General features: G+C 34.4%; 2 protein-coding genes across 4 annotated transcripts in view; one reads left to right on the top strand and one right to left on the bottom strand.

Annotated features, from left to right (window-relative positions):
• yps (Y-box binding protein ypsilon schachtel) overlaps positions 1-21,006 on the bottom strand; it is a 45,297-nt gene extending 24,291 nt beyond the window's left edge. Inside the window, exons 1-4 of one of the 2 annotated variants that reach the window (XR_013261375.1) lie at positions 20,859-20,990; positions 19,802-19,865; positions 17,435-17,647; positions 16,302-17,360 (exon numbers count right to left, since the gene is read on the bottom strand). Coding sequence is in view for 1 of the 2 variants with exons in the window: in XM_077443887.1 (XP_077300013.1) it covers positions 16,880-17,360; positions 17,435-17,647; positions 19,802-19,865; positions 20,859-20,919 (819 nt within the window). In the remaining variant the exon portion in view is untranslated. Of the gene's footprint in view, positions 1-15,227; positions 17,361-17,434; positions 17,648-19,801; positions 19,866-20,858 lie in introns of those variants that run through there. The other variant, XM_077443887.1, reaches the window with a different exon arrangement.
• On the top strand, positions 51-15,898 carry LOC143920867 (facilitated trehalose transporter Tret1-like). 2 transcript variants are annotated; one of them, XM_077443866.1, is made up of 14 exons: positions 51-134; positions 2,614-2,760; positions 4,155-4,259; positions 4,348-4,550; positions 4,796-4,951; positions 5,524-5,607; positions 5,940-6,039; positions 7,347-7,483; positions 8,988-9,197; positions 9,274-9,366; positions 14,436-14,534; positions 14,598-14,743; positions 14,808-14,928; positions 14,994-15,898. In XM_077443866.1, exons 2-14 carry the CDS (start codon positions 2,631-2,633, stop codon positions 15,087-15,089), a joined length of 1,680 nt encoding a protein of 559 aa, XP_077299992.1. In that variant the 5' UTR covers positions 51-134; positions 2,614-2,630; the 3' UTR covers positions 15,090-15,898. The 2 variants fall into 2 exon arrangements, with proteins under 2 accessions (XP_077299992.1, XP_077300002.1); XM_077443876.1 differs by having other exon boundaries at positions 52-134; positions 4,155-4,263; positions 14,994-15,247.
• Positions 21,007-27,978: the final 6,972 nt, after the last annotated feature.

Raw genomic sequence — 27,978 nt, 5'->3', positions numbered from 1 at the left:
TTAATAGCCTCTGACAAACGAGAAGAGAATGGATCTTGATAGTAAGATTGCACAGTCAATCACCGTTTTCCATTAAAGACACTCGTCCTCAAGAGCTCGACACCAATTGGATAATACACGGTTTTTTTATATCGGTAAACATAACATTTAAATATAATTTTAAATTGTTAACGACAATAGCATATATGTATGTATGAACATATTTGAAATTGGTGTAATTCCAATTTTATTCATTTCGAGAAATATCTCGCAAAACATTGAATATTATAATGTTTTGCGTTTTACAATATTTAAAAATACTGGTGGCTTGTAATACGTTTATTCTGCTTTTTCGAGATTCTGGTCATATCGAATTAAAATAAGTGATAAGAATTTGTGAATTTGTGTTAAACAGAAATAGTGTTTTCGGAACTGAAAATTGGACTTCCGACACAAATACAATGGCTCATATGTATACAAAGGTACATACATATACATACATATATACGTACGTAGAATTGTATAACTTATCCAATTACTTGCAAATACAAATTGAGGTGTCGATATGCATAATTTGAATTAACCATTTTAATGCTGACCTATTTCATGAGCCTGAAAAACGCCGATAGGCGTTGTATTTTGAATATGCAAAGTAAACAAGAATACTACCCGCTAAGCCTTTCTAGGTGGCATTGAAAAAAAATCCATTCAACATGGGTCGTGTAATCCATGTCATTCATTTGCCAACGTTTATGAATACTGGTTTATACCAGAATTTCTGAATTTATAACCATAGAAGAATTTCCCGATGGAAATCCCTAAATACTGAGTATTTTAGATTGTGAGCATTACATTTTAAGAAAAATGAAGAAGATGGAACTAGTTTTGGAAAAGTATATTCATTAGTAGACTTCTTTTGTTTATTTTATATTGTTGCAAGATATATTAGAGAGTCTAAACACACCTTTACAAATCTCGAATTCCTCGGTGGTAGTTATCTAGAGTTTGTTTGGATTAGCTACAATTTTTATATCTGCTTTCTATTGTATTTCTAAATAATTCTAGTTGGAAATGTTGGTGAAATTTTCAGCGTGGCGGGCTTTCAACAGAAAAGACGTCAGCGCTTAAAGGGTTAAAGAGTCTGGACCATTTCAGTAAAAAGGCGAAGAAAATATTTAAAAAACCAAATTAACGTATTTTAAAAATTCGATATATCTTTTATCATGTTATATTGTAGTTGGTCCACTGTAGGAAGACACTTGGGAAAAACGTACATGCTGTCTCTTACATCACCTCTCGACCAATAACATAATAAGAATTCGTGTAGACCAGCGGTTGGCTGCGCCAATGTTTTTAAGGGCAACCGGGGCCACTGCCTCACTCACATTTCTCCCAACCAAAAAAATAAAAGAAATTTTATATATTGTTGGTGACTCGTCAAGAGTCAGCAAGTGTTTATTTAACCGGTTCGTAGTTCGATTTGGGGCTTATCTGGGCTCATTTATCTGATGTGGTCCCGTGGTCGCCAGCTTCAGTTTACTTGCTACTCGCGCACTTGCAGTCGAAACATATCCGTATTTTCGTATACAGAAGGTCGCTTTTACATAGTTGGTTACCTATAAGGTCTCTTTGCAGCACAAAACATGACAAATAGACGATTATTCCACACACATTATGTGTAATCATGCACTGGTGTTTTTCGGCAATACTTTAATCTGACATTCTGATTTAATTTAATTTATTTATATGACATTTTGATTTATCACTTAATTTCAGTATTTTTTATAAAACTTTTTTCAATCTTTTTCAATTATTCACACCATTTAGAGCAATCTTTGATTTGATGCAATCTATGTATTTTGATATCTATGTTGGATTTAATCATTTGAATGGACACGTCACGGCCACAAGATTAAATCTAAATATTTTTCTTAACTTAAAAATCATCTGAACACTCAATCAAACGATAACGAAAGCACTTCACTTTTAATTTTGAGTGTGTATTCAACAACCAGATAGGTCTTTTGACTCATTCATATGATTTTTTTTATTCAATCGGAAAATAAAATCTTTTAACAAAATATAAATAATTGGTTTAATATGTACATACATATAGTAAACATAATGTTTACAATTTTGTTTACAAACAAGTATAGTAAGATTTTTCAAATCGTTCCAATCGAAAAAGAGCTCTAGGAAGGGGCCAGAAGTTTTTAATTTATCTCTAATAATAAAAATATACATATGTGATCAATACAACGAGGTCACATTATTTTAATTTAACTTTCCAATCAAAATAAAGCTTCCCGCATTTGAAGGATTTCAAGTTTTTTATTTTATTTTATATTTTCCAGTTGTGATAAAAATGTGCGTTATTTCCAGTGAAATCACGTGAATATTTATTGTCACGTGTGTGAATTTTAACTATAAACAAAAATGAAAGTGATTCTGCTATACAATGTAATTATTTTGACAGGTCGTAGCCCCATCTTGTGTGTATTTGCATATGTAGGTCTGACATGCATACTAATGATAAATTAATTATGTAAATTACTGTGCGTAAAGGCCAAACTTAAATGTGTCAGTATACTTTGGAAGCTTCGACCTAGGGTTGTATTTGTTTTTGCTTTACAGAATCAAATAATCTAAAAATGGAGGAACCAGATGAGATCGAATGCCCGGAAGTGATAGTAAAAGACGACTCTTACGGCTATCCAAGAAACTTTAGAACCACCATTCCTCAAATATTAGCCGTCGCTGTCAAGAATATTATTTTACTAGGTTAGTATGTATGTATTTATGTACGTATGTATATCTAATGTCGTTTAGTATGTTCATTTAGTACTTCAATCCATACAGTGAAACCTCCTATAACGCGGTTGATCACTTCAGCAAAACGGCGAAAAAATCTAAAATAAATAAAAATAAGTGAATATATAAGGGGGCATAATGTCTTGCATCGTCTTTTCTTATAATTACAGTATTTATCTTTCCCATTTTTATTTTTAAAATTTGAAATTTTTAAAAAGTCAAATTAAATGTATCCAGGTATGTACATATGTAGAAAATGAAATATTGAATTAGGTCGAATTTTAATTAATCTTAAAGGGCCTCCAAATTGTATAAGATACGTGTTTTATACGGTCCCGTTTGTTAAAAATAGATTTTAACCTATATTTACCGTAATTTGTAAACCTCGTATATCCACTTTGGTTAAAAAATGGTTTTATTGCATATATGTACGTATTTAAACTATTCCAAATGCGTTAATTCAAATAAATATTCAAATTATATGTCAATAGCTTCATTTTCCATTTAAAAATATGTCATTTTGGATTACAAGGTTAAAAGTTAGTGTAACGATATATGCTAAAAAATGAATCCCCATTTCCAATATGATTCATATCTGTAAACAATTAAACACAGTCAACTCTCTTAGAAAGGTCTGTCCGCACTAGGCAGCACTGCACTGCAGCGACGCAGCGCGGCCAAATATTGTTTGTATGAAATTGTATGAGATATGTAGAACGCACTACGATTGGCGCGACACTGCGCGTCAAAATTGACTTTTGTATAAACTCTGATGTGCTGCGCTGCGTCACTGCAGCGCAGTGTCGCCTAGTGCGGCCACACCTTAAGGGCGAAAACACACATCGATGAACATGGCACATGGTTTTTTTTATGTAGTTTTAAACGTGCGAAAAAAATGAGCCGTGCCTTGCACATATTCATGGAACGCCCAACACGCACCGTCCCAAAATGACCCCCTGGAGCGTTTTCGGTAAAATTGTATCCTTGTCTTTATCTTTGCTTGACAGTGATCGATAACGGTGTATCCCATTTTTGAAGAAAATTAGGAGAACTTGTCGACGTTCCACGTGCCACGTTCCGTGCTGTGTATTTTCGCCCTAACGCGCTGAATCAACGCATAATAAACAAGATCATTATTCTTCCTTTCCATTTTGCATGTTTCCTCCCGCGAAAAAGATCTAGCGCGTTTTAGAAGGGTTGGTTATACTTAAATTTATTTATTTCATAATTATTATATAATTCATTATTTACAACTTGCTAATGCCATAATACAAATAATCAGCCGACCAGTTTAACCTGTAGAACCAGTTTATAATTAAATGTGATAAGCACTCATCAAGTCATCACTCTTAATGATTTTTCAGCGTTCGGTACTTCCTTGGGATTCGTGACCATTATCATACCAGCCCTCCAGTCTACCAATTATGACAGCGATTTGCATCTGAATCCCGAGGAAATATCTTGGATTAGTATGTTAGCAAAACAATATCAAATATCAACGATCGAGTTACGTCATTTGATACACGTTCTAAGCTGAACTGTCACTTTTTTTATCAGGTTCTATAAACTTGATATGCGTGCCGATCGGATGCATCGTTTCAGGACCCATAACCACGGCGATCGGAAGAAAGAGAGCCATGCAACTGGTCAATATACCATTCATCATCTCTTGGATACTCTTCAACACTGCTTCTAGTGTAGGGGTGTTGTATGCGGCTTTAGTGTTGTCTGGTGTCAGTGGAGGACTTCTCGAAGCTCCTGTGAGTTTATCAATAATTTTAACATCACGACAAAGTAGATTTTAAATATTTTGTTTTAGTCATTTAACTTGGTTTTAGAAAGAATTCAAGTATACAGTATTGTGTGAAAATATTCCTAGAATCGGAATACATTTTTATCTCCGTTTTGACCAAATATGCAGATACCGGGTTTTGGAACTAGACGACTCATATATGTATGCTAAAATAAATGTATATAATCATTAGAACTAACATTATTTTAATAGGTGATGATCTATGTGGCCGAGATATCTCAGCCTCATCTGAGGGGTGCTTTGGCTTCGACCAGCACCATGTCCATAATCTTGGGAACACTGTTGCAATTCATCATGGGTATATTCCTGCCTTGGAGAACAATAGCTCTGATCAATCTTGCACCACCAGTGAGTAGCAATGCGTAGATATTATTGGTTCCTTAGAGCTGGGCCACACCGGGTGATATGCGAGCAGCTTGGTGGGTGTCATTGTTGCGCGACCAGATCAAATGTATGCAGTTTATGGTTTGAGAAACTCGCTGGTTTCTCAAACCATAATATCACCCGTCCAGCTATATAGATCGGTAGCCGGCGTTCGGTCTGCTCACGATGATTTTATTTCTTGAGTGACCAGTACGAGTCCTGAAAATGTTAATAGTTGCCGGCGACTATATACAAAATGAAAAACACTATGAACAATTGAACACTTGAGCACGTCACGTGCTGAAAACTTTTATAGGTATTAATGAGCGGATTCTTGGTCGCTTCTGGTTGTCCGAATTGGGTGACCAAGAATGACCACGAGCAACTACGTTTGGGCAATAAAATCACTCGCAAGTCACCCGGTGTGGTTCAATATCATTTAGCGCGGCCACATTAGCTCACTGCGATTTTTAGTACCTACACAGTACATATTTGTAAATATTTGATGTAGCAAAAAAATTCACGTGCAGACAATATTGATATAATGTACCTTTCAGCTGATAGCCGTCGTCTGTTTGTTTTTCGTACCAGAAGCACCCCAATGGCTAATACTGAACAATAAGCAAGAAGAAGCTAAAATGGTATTGACAATTAATTAAGTATGGTTATGCCTCTAATATGACAATGGTCCAAGTCACAAGATTTAAAAAATATATAATGTAACTTTTTCAAATTTCATGGATATTTTAACACATATTGCAAAACATATTTGATACATTATTTCCTATATACATACATATGTATATCCATGACTCAGGTCACTGAAATATTAGCAGACTCAATTAATTCTTAAGAATTTATTTTAAATTAATATAATTTAAACTGTTTATAATAAAATAAATTTTTCTATTATTCATAGCAAAAATGTGAATTATAATATATAGTACACAATGAAACTAAATTGCTTTTTTAGAGTTTGCAATGGTTGAGAGGTTGGACTACCGCTGAAGTGATAGATGAAGAATATCAACATTTGGTGAAAACTCTTGATTTGAAAGCCGTCTCTCAAAATGGTTATAAAATATTATATTATTTTTTTATACCAGTAGCATACCTGACATTTTAATAATAAATAAACAAACATTCGTTTACATTATGCATATATGTAGAACCGAAGCGTGGGGGGGGGGGGGGCAGATGACCCCGGACGCAAGATTAAGGGGGGCACCAAAACGTGGTTGGTAATATTGGGGATTTTTTTAAATAGATAAATAAATAATATGGAGGGGGAGGGGCAAGTGCCATGTTTTCCCCCAGGCGCAAGTACCGTGGAACCATATTACCATTGTACTTGCGTGATTATTGATATTACTAGTGAAATTATAATTTCACTGACTCGAATACTGAGTACGGATGTAACAGTAGAATTACAAATTCACTTCTCGATGTCAGTGAATATGTAATTCGAACGCTAATGCACCATGCGATAGTGCACGTCGTACTACCAACTCACCTTGTCTTCGATATAATAAAATGCGATTTTTCGCTTAGAGTCGTTTACTTTATGAAATACATACTATGCTATTATATATGGATAATATATGCGTGACATTCAGTTTAGGGTGAATGAAACGCCCTAAATCATTCGGGTCGTCGTAATCAGAAACTTTAATTCAAACTTTAGTACGTAGTATCAATTCATTATTGAACCGTAAAACATTCTATAAAATAATCTTCACTATTATTCAACTGTCTAAAATTATAATTTCATTAATAGGGGCCAGTGAATATGTAATTTCCGTAGTGAAAATATGACTATACCCAGTGAAAATGTAATTGTAATAATAATTTCACTGAAACATGAATATGTCACAGTGAAATTATAACAGCGTTGAAATAATAATTTCACTTTCGTTTCAGTGAAATCATAACCAGTTACAGTTAGGTTTGGTTAAGTTAGGGTTGGTTTTATTTATTTAAGATTAGGTTGGTAGTACGTTGTAATTTGAATTACAACTTACAATACAAAATCACTGACATTGGGGCCGTCCACTAACAAGATATCAACAAGAATCTAATAAATATTTACTAGACCTCGTAAATATCGTTAGTTGATATCTTGTGTGTGGACGACGCCATTGAGCAATGAATTTGTAAGTATATTGTTATATCCGTACTCACTGCTTGAGTCAGTGAAATTATAATCTCACTAGTGAAATTATAATCTCAATAGTGAAATTATAATTTCACTGTAACATATATTATATAAATATTTAAGAATTCGAATATGAAATAATGCGCCGAAACAGACAATTTTTTCGCATTTTAACATAAGATAATATTACTCGTTCGATATATAGAAAATTAAAAACGATTGCAGAAAATCTCGAGCATAGCAAGGTGAAAAGGATAATGAAGAGTTTGCGACCTTTCGGAACTAAACCATTCGCCAAGGCTTATTCGCTAGTAGCATTTGTCTTCTTCCTGGGTCACTTTTGCGGCATGACAACATTACAGGTAGGCATAGGCAGCCGAACATGATGAAAAACGCAATGATTTGATTTAATACAGTGGCGTAGCTACCGCGCCCGCAGACCCCGCAATGCGCCGAGCCTTGGGGGGCGCTGGAAATTTTCACTGATTTTTTAACTTTCTCTGTAAATTGTTTTGTAAATCTCTCTTATTTTTCAACCTATTTGCATCTCGTTTTATTTTATGTTTTATAATTTTACAACTTTACGCACAAAATCAGAGCTATGTGTTCGATCAAATTTTTCGTCAATTTATTTTGAAAATGCTCTGGAATAGGATCGCGATTGATTATAATTAATCTAACCCCCGAAACGTGTTTGATCGTTTTATATAAAATTAGATCATTGCTCAAGGTAAAGTCAACCATTGTGTTATCTCTGCAGTTGAGAAATCTTTCGCGATTCATATTTTTTAATATGAGAAGAAGTTCAGTGAAAAAAGCGAAAAAATAATCAAATCGCGAGTTAATCGAAATTCACTAAAACTTACAAATTTTTCAAAGCCTCTAGTGACATAGTGGAATTAAATCCATCAGCAGTTTATCTTTATTTCTTCGAGCAATGGAGATGTAATCGAACCTGCAGTTACGGATAATACGGCAAACTTAATGCAAACTGTGGCGGAAATTCAATCGACGGATCCTAGTCCTTCTTCCTCGGTCATTTCTGGTGAAATGGTCGATTCATTTCTGAGGTTCCTGCTTCAAGAAAAATATCCAACTGACCAAGGACATTAAAAATGAGTAAACAGAAAATAGCAGCAATCTGACGAAATTCATATTGAATCACAATATCTACTTGCCAACCTGACCTTGTATCTTTTCCTGGAGACCTCGTGGGAAAAAGATAGATTTCCAAAAAATATTTTAAGTGGACCAACCAGTCTGGGATTGAGATACATATTAAAGAACGTGGCTAGGTTATTCAGTAAAACTGAATAGAGTGGTACTGTGAATCGTTTTGGCTTTTTGCTGACAAAAAAATCAATATTATAATTCTTCTTGGGTTGAAGGGATACAAGACTGGAGAGGACTTTCAAAAACATTGTAATTCATGAAAAATCTCAAGTACACACTAAATCCTGCTTTACGTACGATGTGGAAAAATTCAGAGACAATTGAAGAATATATCTCGTCAGAATTGCAAAGTCGTGTAAATTATAGGCGTCAAGTCTTTCATGTGCTATTAATGTCATATTAACATTGGCTAAAAGTAATTTGACATTTCGAGGACACCAAGAGAGTTTGGTATCTTTTAAAAATCCTGGAAATCTTTTATTCAACTTCTGATCCACTATTGGAATCATTGATAGCCAAACATAAAGCAGGTTCTGTGACTTATTTGAGCGCAAAAATACAAACCGCAGATGAACAGATTTATATGTGTATAAGGGGGGGGGGGGGGGGGGCGCCATAAAATATTTTGCAGGGAGGCGCCTGGAATTCACATTACGCCACTGATTTAATAATATTACATTTTACCGTTTACAGACGTATGCCGTCGTTATTTTCGACACGTTGCAAGCCCCCATGGATAAGTTCGTAGCAACAGTGCTACTCGGTGTTGTGGAACTATTGGGAACTTTCGTCTGCATAGGTCTCATACACTTCACCGGAAAACGGCCATTGTTTTTCTTCTCTACAATAGGTTCGGCCATCTGCTTCATCATCGTCGGTGGATATGCCTACTATCTACAAACGGTTAATACTTTTTTTAGTAATAGCAATTATAAAAATATCATTTAGGTACATTATTTATAGATGTGTGACTTTGCAGCTTCTCGGCGGACCCATTACGGAGTTGGTGCCTCAATCCAGATTTTCCAACGATTCAAGCTTTAGCTCGTTCACATCTGACAATAATTTGGAGGTAAGATTTTAAATTTTAAATACTTATAATGTATGTTACAATTATAATTTAGCTATGAAATTCTCCTGAAAATTAAAAAAATAATTAATTGACAAATAATAAATTCGGTGTATGGAATAATACATTTATCTCAAAAAAAATTCAACTGCGGTGTATTTCACGTGTTTTAACGAGCATATTTAATACATTTAATAAAACGTATACGTACATATGTATTTATAGCTCATTTATATAAATGCCACCAGGGCTGTAGAGTCGATGGAAATTTGAGCGATTCCGATTTCGCGATTAAATTTCTTTTTTTCTTAATAATGTATTTATATAATCATTTACTAGCTAATAGTGATTCATAAACACGCAACATATGCAGAATTGTTTTCACGTTTGGGTCAAATTGAGGAGAGGCGAATCTGTTACCCTCTAATAAAGAATACAAAATATTGAAAGAAAAAAGTTCAAATAACAGTTGATGATTTACATCAGGTCACTATATGCGAAATCCTGAGGTGACCCCACAATGCCACGAAATTTTATCCAATTTTACAGGATTAGCACATCGATAAAAATTTACAAGGGTTTGTTGGTTTTTGAAAACTGTTTTTTCCGCTGTATTTTCGAAATTCAAAAACAGGTTTTTACATTTGATTTGCAATTTTACATTAGTGTTAATTTTTTTTTCGCAATTTATTTCTCATATTTGGAAAACGAAAAATCGTAAAATCAATTTCAAGCTAGCAGCACTCAGATTTTAAATAAATTCGTTGCGCCTGTCACTAAAAATCCATTTTAAAACAGAAAACGATCGTTCAACATCGACTGATTTTGTTGATGAATATTTAAAATAGTTGAAATGTCGTATTGTTTTGATTTTTCCCGTTATAGAAAAAACAATTGGTTTTAATGGTATTAAATCCCGAATTTTTCTTCAAAACGCTATTTAATTTATGGGTGACCGTGAAAAAGTCGAAAATATTCGTTTACCATGCATATACATATGTACCAGTGGCGTGCGCTGAAAGTCTCTCTCTTTTTGTCGTACAGCCTTATTTAATGTGCACGAACGGGATACAAGAGGAACAGCCTGTTCCTCTTGTATCCTGCTTGTGCACATTAAGTAAGGCTATACGACAAAAAGAGAGGATTTCAGCGCACGCCACTGATATGTACATATGAAAAACGGTTAGTATATATATCAGTGGCGTGCGGTAAAACTCTCTCTCTCCCCGTCGTACATCCTCACTTAATTTTCGCGAGCAGGATACAACGGGAACAAGAGGAACAGACATTTCCCCCCGTATCCTGCGCGCGCACATTAAACTAGGCGGTATGACAAAAATAGAGATAATTTCACCGCATGCCACTGATATATATTATATACATATACATAGTACCGTTTACCATGCACCCTTTTTTTATCTTTCGATTTTTAATCTTTGCCTGCCGATATTTGCTTTTTCGACCTTTTAACTTTCGGTCCCGTGAGTTAGACCCAATATTATTACAATATAATTCAATGCAGGGTATTTAATAAATATTACTGTAAGTTTTGCTGTCATTTACTTTTATCGTCTAAAAAATATTAATTTCCATTAATCTTCTAATATATAATTTCGAAGAGACTCTGTATATATGTAACATTGGTTCATAGGCGCCGATTCGATTTTTTTTCGATTCAAAGGATTCGAAAGCCCCGGGGGCGAATTCCCCGGAGGCGGAGTCCCGAGGGGCGCCGGTGGGATTCTGGTATACATATAATTTCGAAAGAGACTTAGTATATATATTTGTTTGTTGGTGACAGTAAATTTAATAAAAAAAAAGTGAGTATTCAAATAAATTTAATAAAATGCATACTATTAGATTAGTCATGTTAAGCGGTTTATATTACAAATACCGAGAGAGGCCGGATAAAACCACTAGTATAAAATATATACGTATTCCATAAATACATTAATAATATCCTCATACAACTTACGTATTTTATATCAAAATTTTATCAATTTAAATATTTCAAAACACGAAACACGAACTCAAAACTAACAAAAAATAACAATGTTGTGTTTTTTGACCAAAATGCAATGCAAAACTGAAACGAAATGTTATTGGCAATCACCGGTCGAGTGGAGGGTGAATGCTACAGCATGTACATTTTACGTAATACTAACGATAACTATCATTTATTTATTTTTATTTCATTTATACCAGGAAGGCCTAACAGGTAAACCCAATGCGCCTTCCTGGCCAAAAGACAATTATATAAACATATGTATATGTACACCATCCATATATACACAAATACACATACATACATAAATATAAAAATACACATATATACATATACATACATACACACACACACACACACACACATATATATATATATATATATATATATATATATATATATATATATATATATATATATATATATATATATATATATATATATATATATATATATATATATATATATATATATATATATATATATATATATATATATATATATATATATATATTTATTTATTCTAAACAGACCATTGTGGCATAACAGGAATTCCTAAAGCGCCACAATGGTCAAAAAATATAACACAAAAAAAAAACAAAATAACAATTAAACATAAACATAAATACATCCATACATAAACATAAAAAATAGCATTTAATAATAGCAGATAAAGTAAAAATATCAAATAAAATATAGCATAAGGAATGCCTTGCACCTACAGCCAGTTTCAATAAATATGTAAGAAACAACTACAAATACAAAACATCCCTGTAAGGCCCAAATGGAAGAGAGTTAATCAAAATTTCACTCATAAATCACAATCAATCATGAAAACAATGATGAGCGCAGACTACCAGATAAATGGGTTAGAGTAATTTCCGACAATTTACGCTCACTAAGGTGGAAAATATCACATTCAGTCTCGGCAGCAACGATTTCATTAAGAAGTCGGATAGCTCTTGGAATAGGAGCCATTCGAAAAAGGACTGTGCGGGCAGGAGGTACAGCCAGCAAATGATGATGTCTACCACGCACATAGTGATTAGGGACATAAAGTCCCAACTGCTCCAGCAACAACGGGCATGACGTATTACCACGTAAGAGCAGGAGAACGAAACGAATTAATGAGAAGTTTCTCCGAAGTTCAAGGGAATTATACCCAAGCATGCCCAAAAGGAAAGGAGTGGGGTAGAGATATGGGTAATACCCATATTCTTTCCTATATAGGAAACGAAGAAATACTTTTTGCACTTTCTCAATCATCAGAGAGTAATTTGCTTCATGCGGATTCCACACAATTGCATTATACTCTAGCTTACTTCTCACAAGTGAATTGAAAAGCAAGCGAGAAGACAAAGGATTGGAGAATAATCTTGCATATCTCAAAACAAATCCAAGTCGACGAAAGAAAACGTCAGCGACTTTCTTGATATGGTTGTGAAAGGTGAGCTGAGGATCAAAAGTGATACCCAAATCGACAATAGATTCCACACGCTTCAACAAGACGGATCTAATGGAATATCCGTGACAATAGAGCGAATGTGCACGTCCATAGCTCATAATTGCACATTTGTTTAAATTAAGTTCAAGGCCTAAACTAGAACTGAACTCCAAGACAGCGTTAATATCAGCTTGAAGGAGAGAGGCTTGCCTCTCATCCTTGACAGCAAAAAATAATTTAACGTCGTCAGCAAACAAGAGACATGATGCATTACATAAAACTCTAGGGAGGTTATTAATAAGAATTGTAAATAGTAATGGGCCTAAAGTGGACCCCTGAGTAACACCAGATCGAGTAAAAAATGAAGGAGATTCATAAAGACCATATCTAACAAATTGCTTCCTATCACTAAGATAAGAAGCAAAGAGTTTAAGAAGACGCGTTGAAAAACCCACTTCAGCTAACCTGATCAAAAGAGCGTCATTATTGACTTGATCAAAGGCTTTACGATATATATATATATATATATATATATATATATATATATATATATATATATATATACACATACATACATACACATACAAATACATACACACATTATAGATGCATATACACATAAATACACATAAATTACTCATATATATATATAAAAATAAAAAATAGCATACATTAATTAGGTAGGATAGTTACAGTGCTATCCATTGTTCGGAAAACCTTTAAAAATTCATTTACAACCTTTGAACAATACACGGCCCCCTCAGGCTCTGGTGAATATACATTAATTTATAAATAAAGATAAAACCAACATAAATACACATTATGCTAAATAATAATATTACAAAATGAAAACAGCATGTGTAAATATGTAGCTAGAAGTCATTTAAAATATGCTGCCTGACAGAACTGTATGATGCAGTAAAAACATCAAGGCTCCCAGAAAGCAGGTTAGATAATCGAATGGCTCTTGAAAGGGGCGAGTCATCAAGCACATTAATTCTGGCCCGAATAGGCAGAAATAGAGTTCTGGAGCGAGATTCTGTTTCTCTGTATATGTATAATATAATACATAAAGGCTATCGATCGGTGCGTTTAGCTAACCTTGTCAGGTCAATTTATTCTAGAATGAAAAACAAATTTGTCACCACAGATAAAAAAATATACCTTACATAGGTTTATTCAAACAGACAAGTCCATCAAAATTTTTGTGCTATTATATGTATATTATTAATTAAATCTCTCTAGAGTCAGACAAACATTAAATCAAGCCAGCAGCAAAGCTCAGTGGTTGCGTTAATGTTAACCCCCGAAAGGTTGTTGGGTTCGACCCCAAAAAGAATTTACTCTTAACTATTATCTGTAGTGCTGCTGGTCAGACTTGGATATTTGTGACTCGTTTCCTATCAAAGTTTGCCAATTTATCTGATTTCATTGTTTCCTCATCAAATTACCAAAAACCACCCTACCCCATCACCACTATTTAAATACGATTTCAAAATTTATATATATACAAGTTTAACATCATATATGTCGTTCAGGGAAAATATAATTGGGTCCACTAACTATACCGACTTTCACAAGTATAAATAAATTATTACCGCATTCTATTTAAAATTCTTCCAGGAGAACAATTTATCTTGGCTTCCACTCACATTTCTGATTGCAAGTGCGTTCATATCTCATTGCGGTATAAGATTATTGCCGTGGGTGTTGATTGGAGAGGTGAGTGAGTTAATTTAACACAAACACTTCAGTGTTCAGTTATTGACTGCAAAACATCCACAGGTGTATTCTTATGAAGTGAGATCAGCAGCATCGGGACTGTCAGGCGGAATCGGCTACATCTTCGGATTCGTCTCCAATAAGATCTTTTATGATTTGATAGCTGGTCTTACATTGCCTGGAACTTTTTGGTTATACTCTGGAATAAGGTGATAGTTAAACTAATAATGCGCAAAAAAGTACTTAAAATTTATTAACCAATGCAAATCACAGCATCGTCGGGACGATTATACTGTTCTTTGCACTGCCTGAGACTGAGGGATATCCTCTGGCAGAGATAGAGCAGCACTTCACCGGAGAGAAGAAACTACCCAACAGAGTCAACAGAACCAAGGTATTTAATGTTTCATTTTAAGATTCGAAACTTCAGTACCTGTCAACATTTTGTTTATTTTGCAGAGTGATCCGGTGAACATTTCTTCACGTGAAAGTTTCAAAACATTGGATACACCAGTGAGCAACAGCATAGCTGTAATATCAAAGAATGCTGTATAATCTGTGGTATTTCAGACAATATGTAATGTAATTACTTTCTACATATATATACATGAGTTTAATTTATATGGGACGAATGAATGTGAAGGATACAAAAATAAATGGCAATTGAAGGATGTATAAGATAAATACAAAACAGTAGTTTTAGATGTATATTTAATGATCGTTTTATTATGCACATGCTCTTTGAACAATAACAGTCAAGTTGAAGTTATCTTGATGTTTCGTCAATATTAGAAATCAATTGACTACTAATGAGACAGCAATACCCACACAATTGTTGGACTTTCTCGCGTTTTTTTTTTAATCTGATGAAGCAAATTATTTTTTCATTCACATTTCACACATTAAACACTAGACATTATTACCATTGAAATACATATTGACTAACTTTAAACTGAGTAGTGGAATACATCACTTATCAGAATACGATACGGGGGTGTCTTAAAAGCAAAGGTTCAACCATCATTTTAATTATTATATATAAAAGTAAAACTGGGAGATTTCATTTTATTTTTAAATTATAAATAAAATATAATAAAAACGCAAAGAAAATATATAATACTGGAAATTGATTGTTACCGCGGTTGTAAAACTACATACATATTTTGGTTAAAAATTCATTAATGTATTATTGCAAAATTACATAACTATTTAAATATACAACATATTCGAGACAATTTTGCTCCTCAAATAGTAGATCTTAGTATTCCAATAAGCGCTTTTATTTTACCAGAAGTGAACACATATCATTATTTTTCATCTTATGATCAATTACCATGACTCAAGATCATCGACCCACATATTACATAAATAAAACGAAGATAAAATAAAAAAAGAATAAATTAAATTTTAAAACATAAAATTCATAATTACGCTTATTTTAAAAATAATTTGATTGAAATTTGCAAGCATAGATGTTCAAAACATGCGCGAATCAGTAGACTGCTAATAACAGTAAGTCTGCCAGCTGCAAGTATACATGTAATACATATCCGTGTACACATAGTGGATCTAATCAATTGCTCTGCGGAACTTAAAAGGAAAAAAGAAGCACCGAGAATACCAAAATAAAAGCAATAAATACACCATGAGTATTGTTCACTAGAACCAGACGAGACGAGACGAGACGAGACATAACGAAAACTCACAATAAGTGGAGCCAGCCGCCGGAGCAAATCACCGACTTCGACCGTATACATACATATATACTCCGTAATGACCGTTCCGTTGAAAGTTTGTGCGGGCATTGCCTCTCTTCATCGGCTACCTATAGGTGATACGAGCAAACGAGCTGCACCTATTTCGTATGTACGGTCGCAGTCGGTGATTTTTCTCCACATTTAACCCCATTCGACAATGCATGTTCCGCAAAGCAAGAGACCAATATGTGTACACACATACGTATCAATGAATACGTAAATTATTAAACAAAACTATATTTAATGCATGGTGCGATCAACTCAAAATCATTCCATTTGATTTCATCGGATTCAGAATTCAAAGCTTACTAATCACCAATGTCGAGCTGTATATATACATGTATATAAACTAGTACGTAAATAGTAGCACATTGACTGAAAATTGATTAAAAATCACAAATCATCAGGGCATAGGGTTGGGTGAGTATAAATCAAACAAAAAAAACTTAAAATACCATAATAGACCAATCACATCGAAAACATTTGAAAGTTTTCAGATGTCGATAGGCAAAAGTTAGTCTTAAAGCTGCATATTAAACACTCTACAAAGGTTAAAAAAAAAGATAGTATAGTGGTCAATTTAGATCTTTAAGCCTGGCTTTGAGTGGTGGTGTTATGCACCTCCTTAGTCGATTGGGACGATTGATCCTTGTCACCCCAATATGCTTCGCCCTCCTCGTGTGAAGATGCCCCTCCGGCATTATCGCCAGACTGCTTTTCTTGCGCCCCCTTGTCCTGGCCTCCGGGTGGTTTGCCTTGTCCTCTCTGGGGTCGTGGGCGACGGTACCATCCACCACCACCTCCTCGGCCGCCGCCGCCGCCGCGGCCAATGCCATCAATGACGGGTTCTCCATTGCCTTGTGCTCTGCCTCCGCGTCGGCCACCTCGCATGTTGTTACGGAAGTATCGATGTTGAGGCTGAACACTCTCTCCTCCCTCCGCCATCTTTCCAGGAACGCCAACGTTCATCATCTGTTGGAATGGTATGCGGCCCCCACCCATACCACCCCGGCGTGGCCCACCACCACCTTCTCCTCCACGTCCACCCCCAGGTTGACGTTGATGGAACCTTTCGAGATTAAACGTTAAATTAACACACGTACTTAATATGATACGATTGCGTGCATTGTATTGCAAACATACTGTCGGAAACCACGTCGCTTTTCAGCAGCATAGGGAGAGCCTTTTACTGCGACTCCATCGGGACCAGTCACGCATGCAGCTTCAAAGCCCTTGTCTCCCTCGACGACAGAAAATTCCACAGCTTCTCCATCACCAACAGATCGTACCAGTTTTCTCGGATTATTCCTTAATATGGCAGTTTGATGTACGAAGACATCTTCTTTAGTATCATTTCTAGAATCATAAAAATTGACAAAATAACTTAAGATGAGGCATATGGTGGTTAACAATATCAGTATCATCATCCGTTTTTGGAGGAAAATTTCTCAAATACATCATTCTTGGTCTTTATTCCACTGAGCCTGACACATGTATTGCGTTTTTCCCCACGCCACGACAAAACATCGTCCAATAACTAAATAACCACAAGAAAAGCTTCAGCAAACCATTACTTCTAGTAAAATTGATTCAATTTCCTAATGTTTTTTCCAAAATAAAAAAATAAGTTTTTAATCTTTGTTTGTGGGCGTCATGTCATCGGATCTAATATTGGAGTGGATATAAAGTCATTGGACCATGTCTATGGAATCATTTTGCCTTCACCTTCTTTATCATATATTAATTTCACTCAATCCTCATCCATAGATAAATTTCCTTTCTTTCCATAACTTTTATTGTATTTCAACAAATTACATCAACCCAATTCATTCCATTATTTTGCGTTAGATAGATTGAATATAATTTTCAATGAGTCCAAAGTTCGTGAATTATTTTGTATGCGGAAAATGACGATCTTCGTAATGGGGACAACACAATTTTAGATATGTTATGATTATGTATTAACAGGAAATGAAAAATCATAGTCCCATTTTAGATACGAAATATCTAATGAAGTGGCCGGAAACTTATTTGTTCAAAATTTTAATTTGATAAATAAGTGAAAAAAGTATACATTTAAGTTTTACGGAAACATTAAATACAATTTTATTTTTATATGATAAATGAAATGTTATTAGGGAGATAAGTAAGGGTTATCTGGTCAATGGCTGCTAAGATAAATGCATATGTAGCTGCAATAAATTTTGGTTGAAAACATTTAATTATTCAGAATAAAATTGCTAAGATTTATGGACCACAAGTTGCCGACTACTATTGTGATGCCATTTATTGTCCTCAACGGAAATGTTTTCAGCCCATTACAAAGAAAATGAATTATATTCAATTTGTTTGCTGAGCATGTACATAATTAGATTCCCACATTTTCCGCATATAAAATGTTGAAGACCCAATAATACCAAGAATTTATCGTTAATGCCAGTTTGCAATTTGATAACAAAGCACATTTGAACTATTTTAACATAATCAATGTCGCAAATATAGATAAAAATTCAACTGAACAACAATTTAGCGTAATCGCATAAAACATGAAATACAATTAATAATTTAAACATTTAAATGTTTGCAAAAATACAGTGTTTATATATAATATATAAAATATTATCAATACTAACCAAATAAGTTCAGGCATATATAACTGAAACCTTTCAATATTTCTGGTTAACATTTTAATAATCAATAAAATGTGATACAGAAAATGACTAATATAATTGTTTAATAATAACGCTTTCAATACAGCAGACAAATTCAAATCAGAAAAAATAATCCGTGTAAGAAACGACCAAGTTGTTTTTTTGATTTGGTTATGTATGGAAATAATGCAACAAACAAATTATACAGTGCGCATTTTTCTTTTCTTCAATTTTTACAAAGGATTAAATTCGATATTTTCATAAAACTTCAATAGTATAAGTATTTTGCAAAATATATTGCTATTTAAATATTTAATTTCATATATTTAGAATAAACACAATATGACATGGATTTTTAAGTATATCTATTAGATTTAGAATATATCATATTTCAATATATTGTTTAAAATCAATTAATCATATTATGTTTATTATATAATCATTGTTAAAAGCGAAAAATAAATCAAATGGAATATTATTTTAATTGTTCTTTATAAATGTAGTAATTTATTAAAAAGTGTAATTTGCGCTTATAATCATATCGCTCAATTTAAATATAGATAAAAAAAACGCAGAAATAAATAATAATGAAATAAGAACTAGCTGGTGGCAGTAAAAGATAATAGAAATAAACAGCGCAATACATAACACATATAATGTATATTTTATAAAATTCGCTCCGCTTCAAAGTCTACTTACCATCGCCATGTTTATATTTTCTCCGACGCACAAAAGAATGAAAGAATTGTTTTCTTTTTTTTTATTAAATTTCAACAGTTCCGCAATTGCAATAAAAAATACACAGTAGATACAAAATACGAAGCAAATATAAATAGTATTTTTGTAAATGAAAAATTACCTGTTTATAAATCCATATCCGCTTTTGACATTGAACCACTTTACCGTTCCAGACACCTTCTCAGCTGTAAATTATGAATACAATCAGAATCGATTTAATACAACACAATGATAATAACATTGGCTTAACGAGTAATTTAAAATGAGCGACACGGTTTGGGAGCGAAGTGCGTATGAAAATGCTAAAAATATCTTTTGTATGAAAAATGCAAAATGAAAAAACAAATGCTCGATTTTAAACAGAAAAATTAAATAAAAACGATGTCTTTTGTTTTACAATAATTAATTAGCGAAGTGAAATATAACAATTGTTTTCTGTTTTACAATAAAAAGCTTCTTAGCTGTAAATTATATAAATAAATTCGGAATACATTTATTAGAATAATAATAACGTTTACGTTAACGAGTAATTCAAAATGAGCGACACGGGTGGGAAGCGAAGCGCATATAGAAAAATTTAAAAATATCCTTTGTATGGAAAATGCTCAACGAAGAAACAAATGCTCGATTTTAATCAGAAAAAAATGAAATAAAACCAATGTCTTTTGTTTTACAATTAAAAATTTAAACAAGAGGGCAAAACTGGTAGGTGGAGGTGGGAGGGGGGGGGGCGTCGAGGTTTGAATTAGAGTTTGGCAAACGGTTTATTGTAAGTCGACACGAATATATTCAAACGATTTTCCAATGGGAATGCATAGGAAATTCAAGTGGTATTTCTATAGGCAATGGCGAATTTGTACGATAGCGGCGGGCATCAACCCAAAGGGTTGAGGCAACATGGCGGTCAGCGCGGGGGTGGCCGGCCGCGTGCTCTCCGACGAGGTTAACGCGTTACTAGGGAAAAAAAAACCGCGGGATACGAACCATTTGCGAACGGGGAATGAGATCGGAAAAGAGCTGGGCGGCGAGATTTCACGAATGATAATGGGATGCTGGGGACGCGCCGGTGCCGCGGTCGCGTGGTGGCGGCGTGGTCGGTCGGCGTTTGGGGGGGCGGAGCCCTAGAGCGGGGAGGCGAAGTGCCGGGAGTAAGGATGGCGAGGCGGACGGTATCGCACCGATGACGTGCTTGGGGGCCGCGGTCTTGGTCTGCTGCGGCGGCTTTTCGGTGTCGGTCATGGCGGTGTGCTGGGCGCGCGGCGGCGGCTGGTGGTCTGCTACTGCTAACACCACCGGAACCGGACGGCGCTTCGGTCGCGCGCTTCGCCATCTAACGACCTATTTAACGGCCATTATTTGCGTACGTTTATAGAAAAAACGTCTCGATGGGAAATATACATTTAAATGCCTTTTTGATCAGTAATGTAATACTACGAAGAACGCCCCGTGGGCATATGCAAGTAAGGTCTTTCCTTCTTCGGCTTGTCGCACATTTTGAGAAGCGACAAGCCGAAGAAGAAAAAGAGTATCAAAAATAATTGTAACTGTAAATACCGTATTTATTTTTATTTTTTTCACAGATATATAGAAGTGCCTTTACCATAAAGTATCGGTTTTATCACACGATTTACCAGGACGGACCAGCACTGTCCTAATAAAATCAGTGGTCACCTTACTTTACCGCGTATCGTTTCCGTAACTATAATATATTAATAAAATAATTTACTAAATTGTAAAACTACGATATTAATTGAATAATGTGTTCGATAAATGATAGTTTTCTTATAAAAATGTATTCCACGCCGTTTATTGCGTGTTTTTAATACATTGTGCAATTTTTAACGATGCACTTGCCCATCTTGTAAGTAATATGAACAAACAGAGAAAGTTTTATCAAACATACGTCGAGCAATAATAACTAAATCAGTGACGGAACTACAAAAGTAAATAAATAAACTAGCAAATTTTAAATTATATCTGATTTTTCCTGATTATTTTTAAAACACGATAATTATCGTATATAATAATTGTCTAATGCGTGCGTACGTGCGTGCGTGTGTACGAAGTACTCGTTGCTAACACGCTCCGTCTCTCTTTCTCCCCTTGGAATCGTATATCGTGGAAAGAGATGCGGCATAGTGTCGGCTTTATGCATGTCACTTCGTTCACATTAATAGTATTTAAAATTTATAATAATTCATTTTTTTGCAAAAATAATCATATTTTTAATTTATTCTTTTGTTTATGTCGGCCGATCATTGAGGTGGGTTGCGGGGGCTCATTATGGAGGGTTTTTACGGGTGAATATTTTACTGAGTGCACAAGTATGTACACACAGGCCACAAGTAATTTATAATATACATATATATTTCAATTTATGTGATATTTTATCTGGCTTGAGAAGAATATTTAGGATAAAATCAAATTTTTGTCCAAAGTCCACTTAAAATAAAAGAAATGCGCATAGTGAGGATTATAATTTATTTATTAGTAAATACACACAATGCACCATCGTTTCAATAATCTTTTATTGGGATTGCAATATCAAAAATTAATTTTACTAATTGGAATTCTTGACAAAAATATGTAACAAATATAAATGATTAACATGAATTTGGTTTCATCTCTAAAATACTATTTTTATCCAGAAAAATAATATCTAAAAATATTGGGTTGGGTGCAAACGATCGAAAAACGCCAGACAGATTGAACCACAGATTAACTGGATGGCTTTAAACGCAATTCTCGACTTCACGAATGAAAAATTGCACATCAGATGACGAGTAACCTTTCGATGTGCACAGATGCAATTATTAAACTGGTAATTATTAAAATTGGGTTGGATCTTTCTGGCGAGTTTTTAATAATTTAATAAGGAAAAATTCGGAACTAAAGTATCAGAAGCACAGAACGTATACAGGGTAGGTATGTCGGGACTTCGGGTAGATTTCGCTTAGTGTAAGTGCGAGCAGTGCGCACGCATAAGGTACACGTGTCGTTAATCTGTGGTTCAGTCTGTCTGGCGCTTTTCGATCGTTTGCACCGCATCGAAAAATATTATACCATTTTACCTCTGAAAATCGACAATCCCGAAGACAGTTCGATTCTAAATCGAAAATTCAATTTACCCCAACAATATGATCTTTATAATAGTAATAATTATAAAAATATTAAATAAAATAGAATCTCCGGAATAAACCGTATTTTCTAGATCAGTAGAAGCGAACCGGCAGTCCCGGAGCCGCATGCGGCTCTATACATGATGAAGTGCGGCTTTCAGTATCACCTGTTCTTTACGCAACATGGGGAATATAAAGCTATCCTCAAACTTCGAATGAAAACAAAAGTCGAATGAAGATTTCAACATATTTGGATTTTTGAATTTACATAAAATGCGATTCAAAGCTTATTAAATTATTAACAATATAGTGCGGCTCCCGACATTTGTTAATTTCACGGAATTTTTTCCATATTTGACTGTTCGAGAACTATTCCCAGCTGCTGTTCTAGATTAATATCACATTTCAACAATTTTATTTTATTTTCAAAATCAAATTTTCCATATAACGTTTTCAAGATAAATCACATTTTCCGTATGACGTAAAAGTATTTTTTGTTTATATAGGCGCAACCGAGCAACGCACACTTCCATTAACATAAACAACAATACACTATATTTAGTGAAAGTGTAGTGTATGTATTATATATTCGATACTCGGTTGACCCCATATAACCAATAAGTACCAAAATAGATTTCTTAACCAGTGGCGTGCCGTGAAAATCTCCCTGTTTTTGTCGCACAGCCTTACTTACGTGTGCGCGGGCAGGACACAAGGGGACTATATGACGTTACATATGTATTATACTTTCATACCAAATTAGTTACTTTCCAAAACCACCCATTTAAAGTCAACGATAAAAACATTAGAATATTCATTGTACATACATACATATGTACATCTATCAAAACCATTTAAAAGTGATTTAGATTTCTCTCGAATATTTTAAAAAATTCTTCTTCTTCTTGTTAATGCCTTGTCCGCATCCGGACGTTGGCGACCACCTCGTCGATTATTTGAATATATCCGCATCGGTCTTCAGCGGCTCGGAACACCTCTTCGGCGCTCATATCGGTCCACATGCGCATGTTTCGAAGCCAAGATAACTTTTTCCTGCCAATCCGTTTTTTTCCTTCTATTTTCCCCATGGTTATCAAACGGAGAAATTCGTATTTTGGACCCCGTATCATGTGTCCGAGGTACTCCATCTTTCTCCGCTTGATGACAGAAACAAGTTCCCTGCCTCTCCCCATCATGCCGAGGACAGCTTCGTTTGATATCTTTTTGGTCCACGGAATCTTCAGCATACGCCTATAGACCCACATCTCAAAAGCTTCAATGCGGCTGATCATCTTGGTTTTCAGAGTCCACGTCTCACATCCGTGTAGTAATACTGTCCAGACGTAGCTCTTCGCGAATCTCAACCGCGTATGAAGATTGAGATGCTTGTTTGTAAGCGCCGCCTTCATTTTTACAAATGCTGTTCTAGCCATCTCGATGCGGATTCTTAAATCTTCATCTGGGTCCATCTCTTCATTCAGCCAGGTACCCAGGTATTTGAATCTTTTTACTCTTTCTATCACCTCTCCATCCAAGGTTAGATTAAAAAATTCACAAGATTGTAAAAATAATCTAAATTTCTGTAAATCATAGGCTTATATATATATATATATATATATATATATATATATATATATATATATATATATATATATATATATATATATATATATATATATATATATATATATATATATTATATATATATATATATATATATATATATATATATATATATATATATATATATATATATCATCATCATCATCATCATTTACAGCCATTCGCCATCCACTGCTGGATGAAGGCCTCTCCAACACGCTTCCACTCGTCTCTGTTTTGCGCAACACTCATCCATCTCATTCCGCACATTTTCCTAATTTCGTTCACCCATCTTCCTTGCGGTCTTCCTTTTACTCTTTTGCCTTCTCTCGGGTACCATTCAAGCACTTCTTTTGTCCACCTTTCGTCCATCCTCCTAGCTACGTGACCCGCCCATTGCCATTTCAATCTCTTCACTCTATCCACTATGTCCACTACCCTTGTCATATTTCTCACCCACGTGTTCCGCTTCCTGTCTTTCCTCGTTATGCCAAGCATACAGCGTTCCATACTTCTTTGAGTGCATTGGATTTTATTTTGCATCTTGGCGTTCAGTGTCCAAGTTTCACATCCATACGTCATCACTGGCAAAACGCATTGATCAAAGATCCTTTTCTTCAGGCAGAGTGGCATTTTTGATTTAAAAACAGCATTCATCCGTCCAAATGCACTCCACCCTAATTTCATACGTCTCTTTATCTCTTCATTTTTACTACCAGACATGTCAATTATTTGACCTAAATATAAATAATTATTTACTACTTCTACTGGTTTATCATCTAAGGGGATGCTATCAGGCATGCAATAACTATTGAACATTAGTTTAGTCTTATCTACGTTAATTTTTAATCCTACTTTTCTACTTTCCCTGTCCAGCTGTGTTAGTCTGATAAGTAGGTCAGCTGAATCACGAGCTACTAAAACTATATCGTCTGCGAACCGAAGGTGACTCAAAAAGCGACCATTGATGCTTACTCCGGCTGTATCCCAATCCAATTTCCTGAAAACTCCCTCAAGCACCGCATTGAATAACTTGGGCGAGATTGTATCTCCTTGTCTTACTCCTTTTCCTATGCTAAATCTATCTGTACCTGAAAAAATTTTAACCGAAGCTGTGGCATTCTTATATATTGCAGCTAACAGTCCCACATAGGGTTCCGGCACTCCCTGTGTTTTTAGAGCGTTAAGTACTGCATTATGACTAACTGTATCGAAGGCTTTCTCATAATCGACGAAACCTAGGCACAATGGCCGTTGATATTCGTTGGCGCGCTCGATTAGTTCGCCAACTACTTGGAGGTGGTCCATTGTGCTGAAATTTGCCCTAAACCCTGCCTGCTCTATAGGTTGGTTCTCGTCGAGGATATTCTTCAGCCTTTCTGTAATAACCTTCGTGAAGAGCTTGTAGACCGCTGAAAGTAGACTAATGGGTCGGTAGTTCTTGATATCGCTTTTGTCGCCTTTTTTGTGTATTAAAATGATAGTTGCGTTATTCCATCCTTCTGGTATAACTTGGTTCTGGATGCATTTGCTGAAAAGCCTAGCTAAGATATTAATTAGGGGGGGGCCGCCACATTTTAGTAAGTCAATGGGAATATTATCTTCCCCTGGGGTTTTACCGTTCTTTGCAGTTTTTAGCGCGGCCTCTACTTCGCTAGGCAATACTGCAGGAACCCTTTGGCCGTGTGTCGATTCCAGAGCGGGGAATTGGCCGTTGTCGTTCTCGTATAGTTTTGCATAGAACGTGTAAACTCTGTCTATGATATATATATATATATATATATATATATATATATATATATATATATATATATATATATATATATATATATATATATATATATATATATATATATATATATATATATATATATATATATATATATATATATATATATATGTAATTTCGAAAGAGACTTTGTATGTAACTATGTAACTATGTATTTAAGGTTTGTTGGGAGCATCGAAAACAAATCAAAGTTTCTATGACGACGATATCGATATCGTTGAACATTATTTTTTCTTCAATTCAAATAAATTTAATAAAAAAACAAATGAATGTTTACTATTAGATTGTTTTGTGATCTTAAAAAGCCTTTACTATTAGAAAGCCCGGGGGAAGAGTATGAGCTCAATGAGTCACTGTTCGAAGAAGAGTATCTTCAAAAGTCTTCATATGTACATCTGAATGTATATACATTATATGTATTCATAATATAATGGATTAACAACTTTGTGTGCGATGAGTAGGGTTTCACAAATTAATCATTACTTTTTTACTTGATACGTTCGCTAAATTCAAATTTTCTCACCAGAGAGACATGCAAGACTGAAGGACTTTTGAATTTACGACAGGGTACGGAAATATCGGATTTTTCACGAGGGAGCGCTACATTTCTGGATTTCACGAAAGGGAGCGGCGTTCCCATGCGTTCCCGTCCATTTTGAGCACTGTGTTACTCCTATCTTGCTGAAGCTTCGTATTAGTTAATGAAATGCTAATCGTTAATTGAATATTTTTCTGAATTTCCATCGTTATTATCGTTATTATCGACCAAATATTATTATTGGGTCGATCATGATTATTTTTACTGATTAACGATAATTCAAAGTCACCAGAAACTCCCATGCAAATCACCTTATACCACGCTTACAATTGAGTTGTTACATGTAAGCTTACAAAAAAGTCGTTGAAAGATGATTCTTCGAGCGTATGTCTACAAAATATTAATTATGTATCATTGATACATTTGTCCCTTTTTTCTGTGTAAATTTAAGGCAATCTATAAATAGTTCCGGGTTTAGGTGGGTTAAAAGCACGTTGCGTTCGAGAAATTGATCTTTACAAATCTGAATGCTATTATCAAAGGTCACATTCTGCGCGGGGCTGAATTATGATGGTAAAATGATTAAGAAATAATTAAATGCTAAACAAATATGCTTTAGATTGGCGTGACGTCAACTATACATATATGAACTTACACCACAGCAATAATATATTTCGAATTTTATTTATATTTTTGATGAATCATCCGTTTGATGAATATGTACGTATAAGATGAATTTTTCATTTGATAAATGGACTCCTAATGAATATTCTTTTTGATGTATATTCCGGGATGAACTGTTCGCATATCATATTTTCATTTATAAATTTTTCTGTGATCAACGTGGAATGAAAAATTATATAAATGTGTAAATACAATAAGATGGATTCAATGAATGTACAACTTTTTTTGAGAAAAAAAAATTCTTGAATCAGCATTTACAGGCTAACATTTGAAAATATACTAAGGCGATAATATTTGTATACAAATAAATATATTAAATCTGAATTCTTGGCCTAAAATCGTAACAAATGTGAATAGCGTCAGGCGTGTTTAATGAAAATTTTTAAGAGAAGCCTTCAAACATTTAAACAAAACCCTCAAGTTGTGTAAAAATTAACTTATTACTAAGGATGGACGCGACCGTGCTATTTTACATTAATAATAACAATAAAAACATATTTAAAAGAATACTTCAAAATAAAGAAAATTTCAAAAATAGTGTGAAACCTAAAATTTTGATAAAATCT

Source organism: Arctopsyche grandis, chromosome 2, assembly GCF_051622035.1.
Source record: "Arctopsyche grandis isolate Sample6627 chromosome 2, ASM5162203v2, whole genome shotgun sequence".
NCBI classification, from domain to species: Eukaryota; Metazoa; Arthropoda; class Insecta; order Trichoptera; family Hydropsychidae; genus Arctopsyche; species Arctopsyche grandis.
This window is presented reverse-complemented; position numbering and strand designations above follow the sequence as displayed.

Bases quoted from the DNA above. Each gene is read 5' to 3' on its own strand.
- LOC143920867 (XM_077443866.1), top strand. From the start codon at position 2,631: ATGGAGGAACCAGATGAGATCGAATGCCCGGAAGTGATAGTAAAAGAC. The intron at 4,952-5,523 runs GTGAGTAGCAAT...TGTACCTTTCAG, and splicing joins TGATCAATCTTGCACCACCA to CTGATAGCCGTCGTCTGTTT. The intron at 14,744-14,807 runs GTGATAGTTAAA...TGCAAATCACAG, and splicing joins TGGTTATACTCTGGAATAAG to CATCGTCGGGACGATTATAC.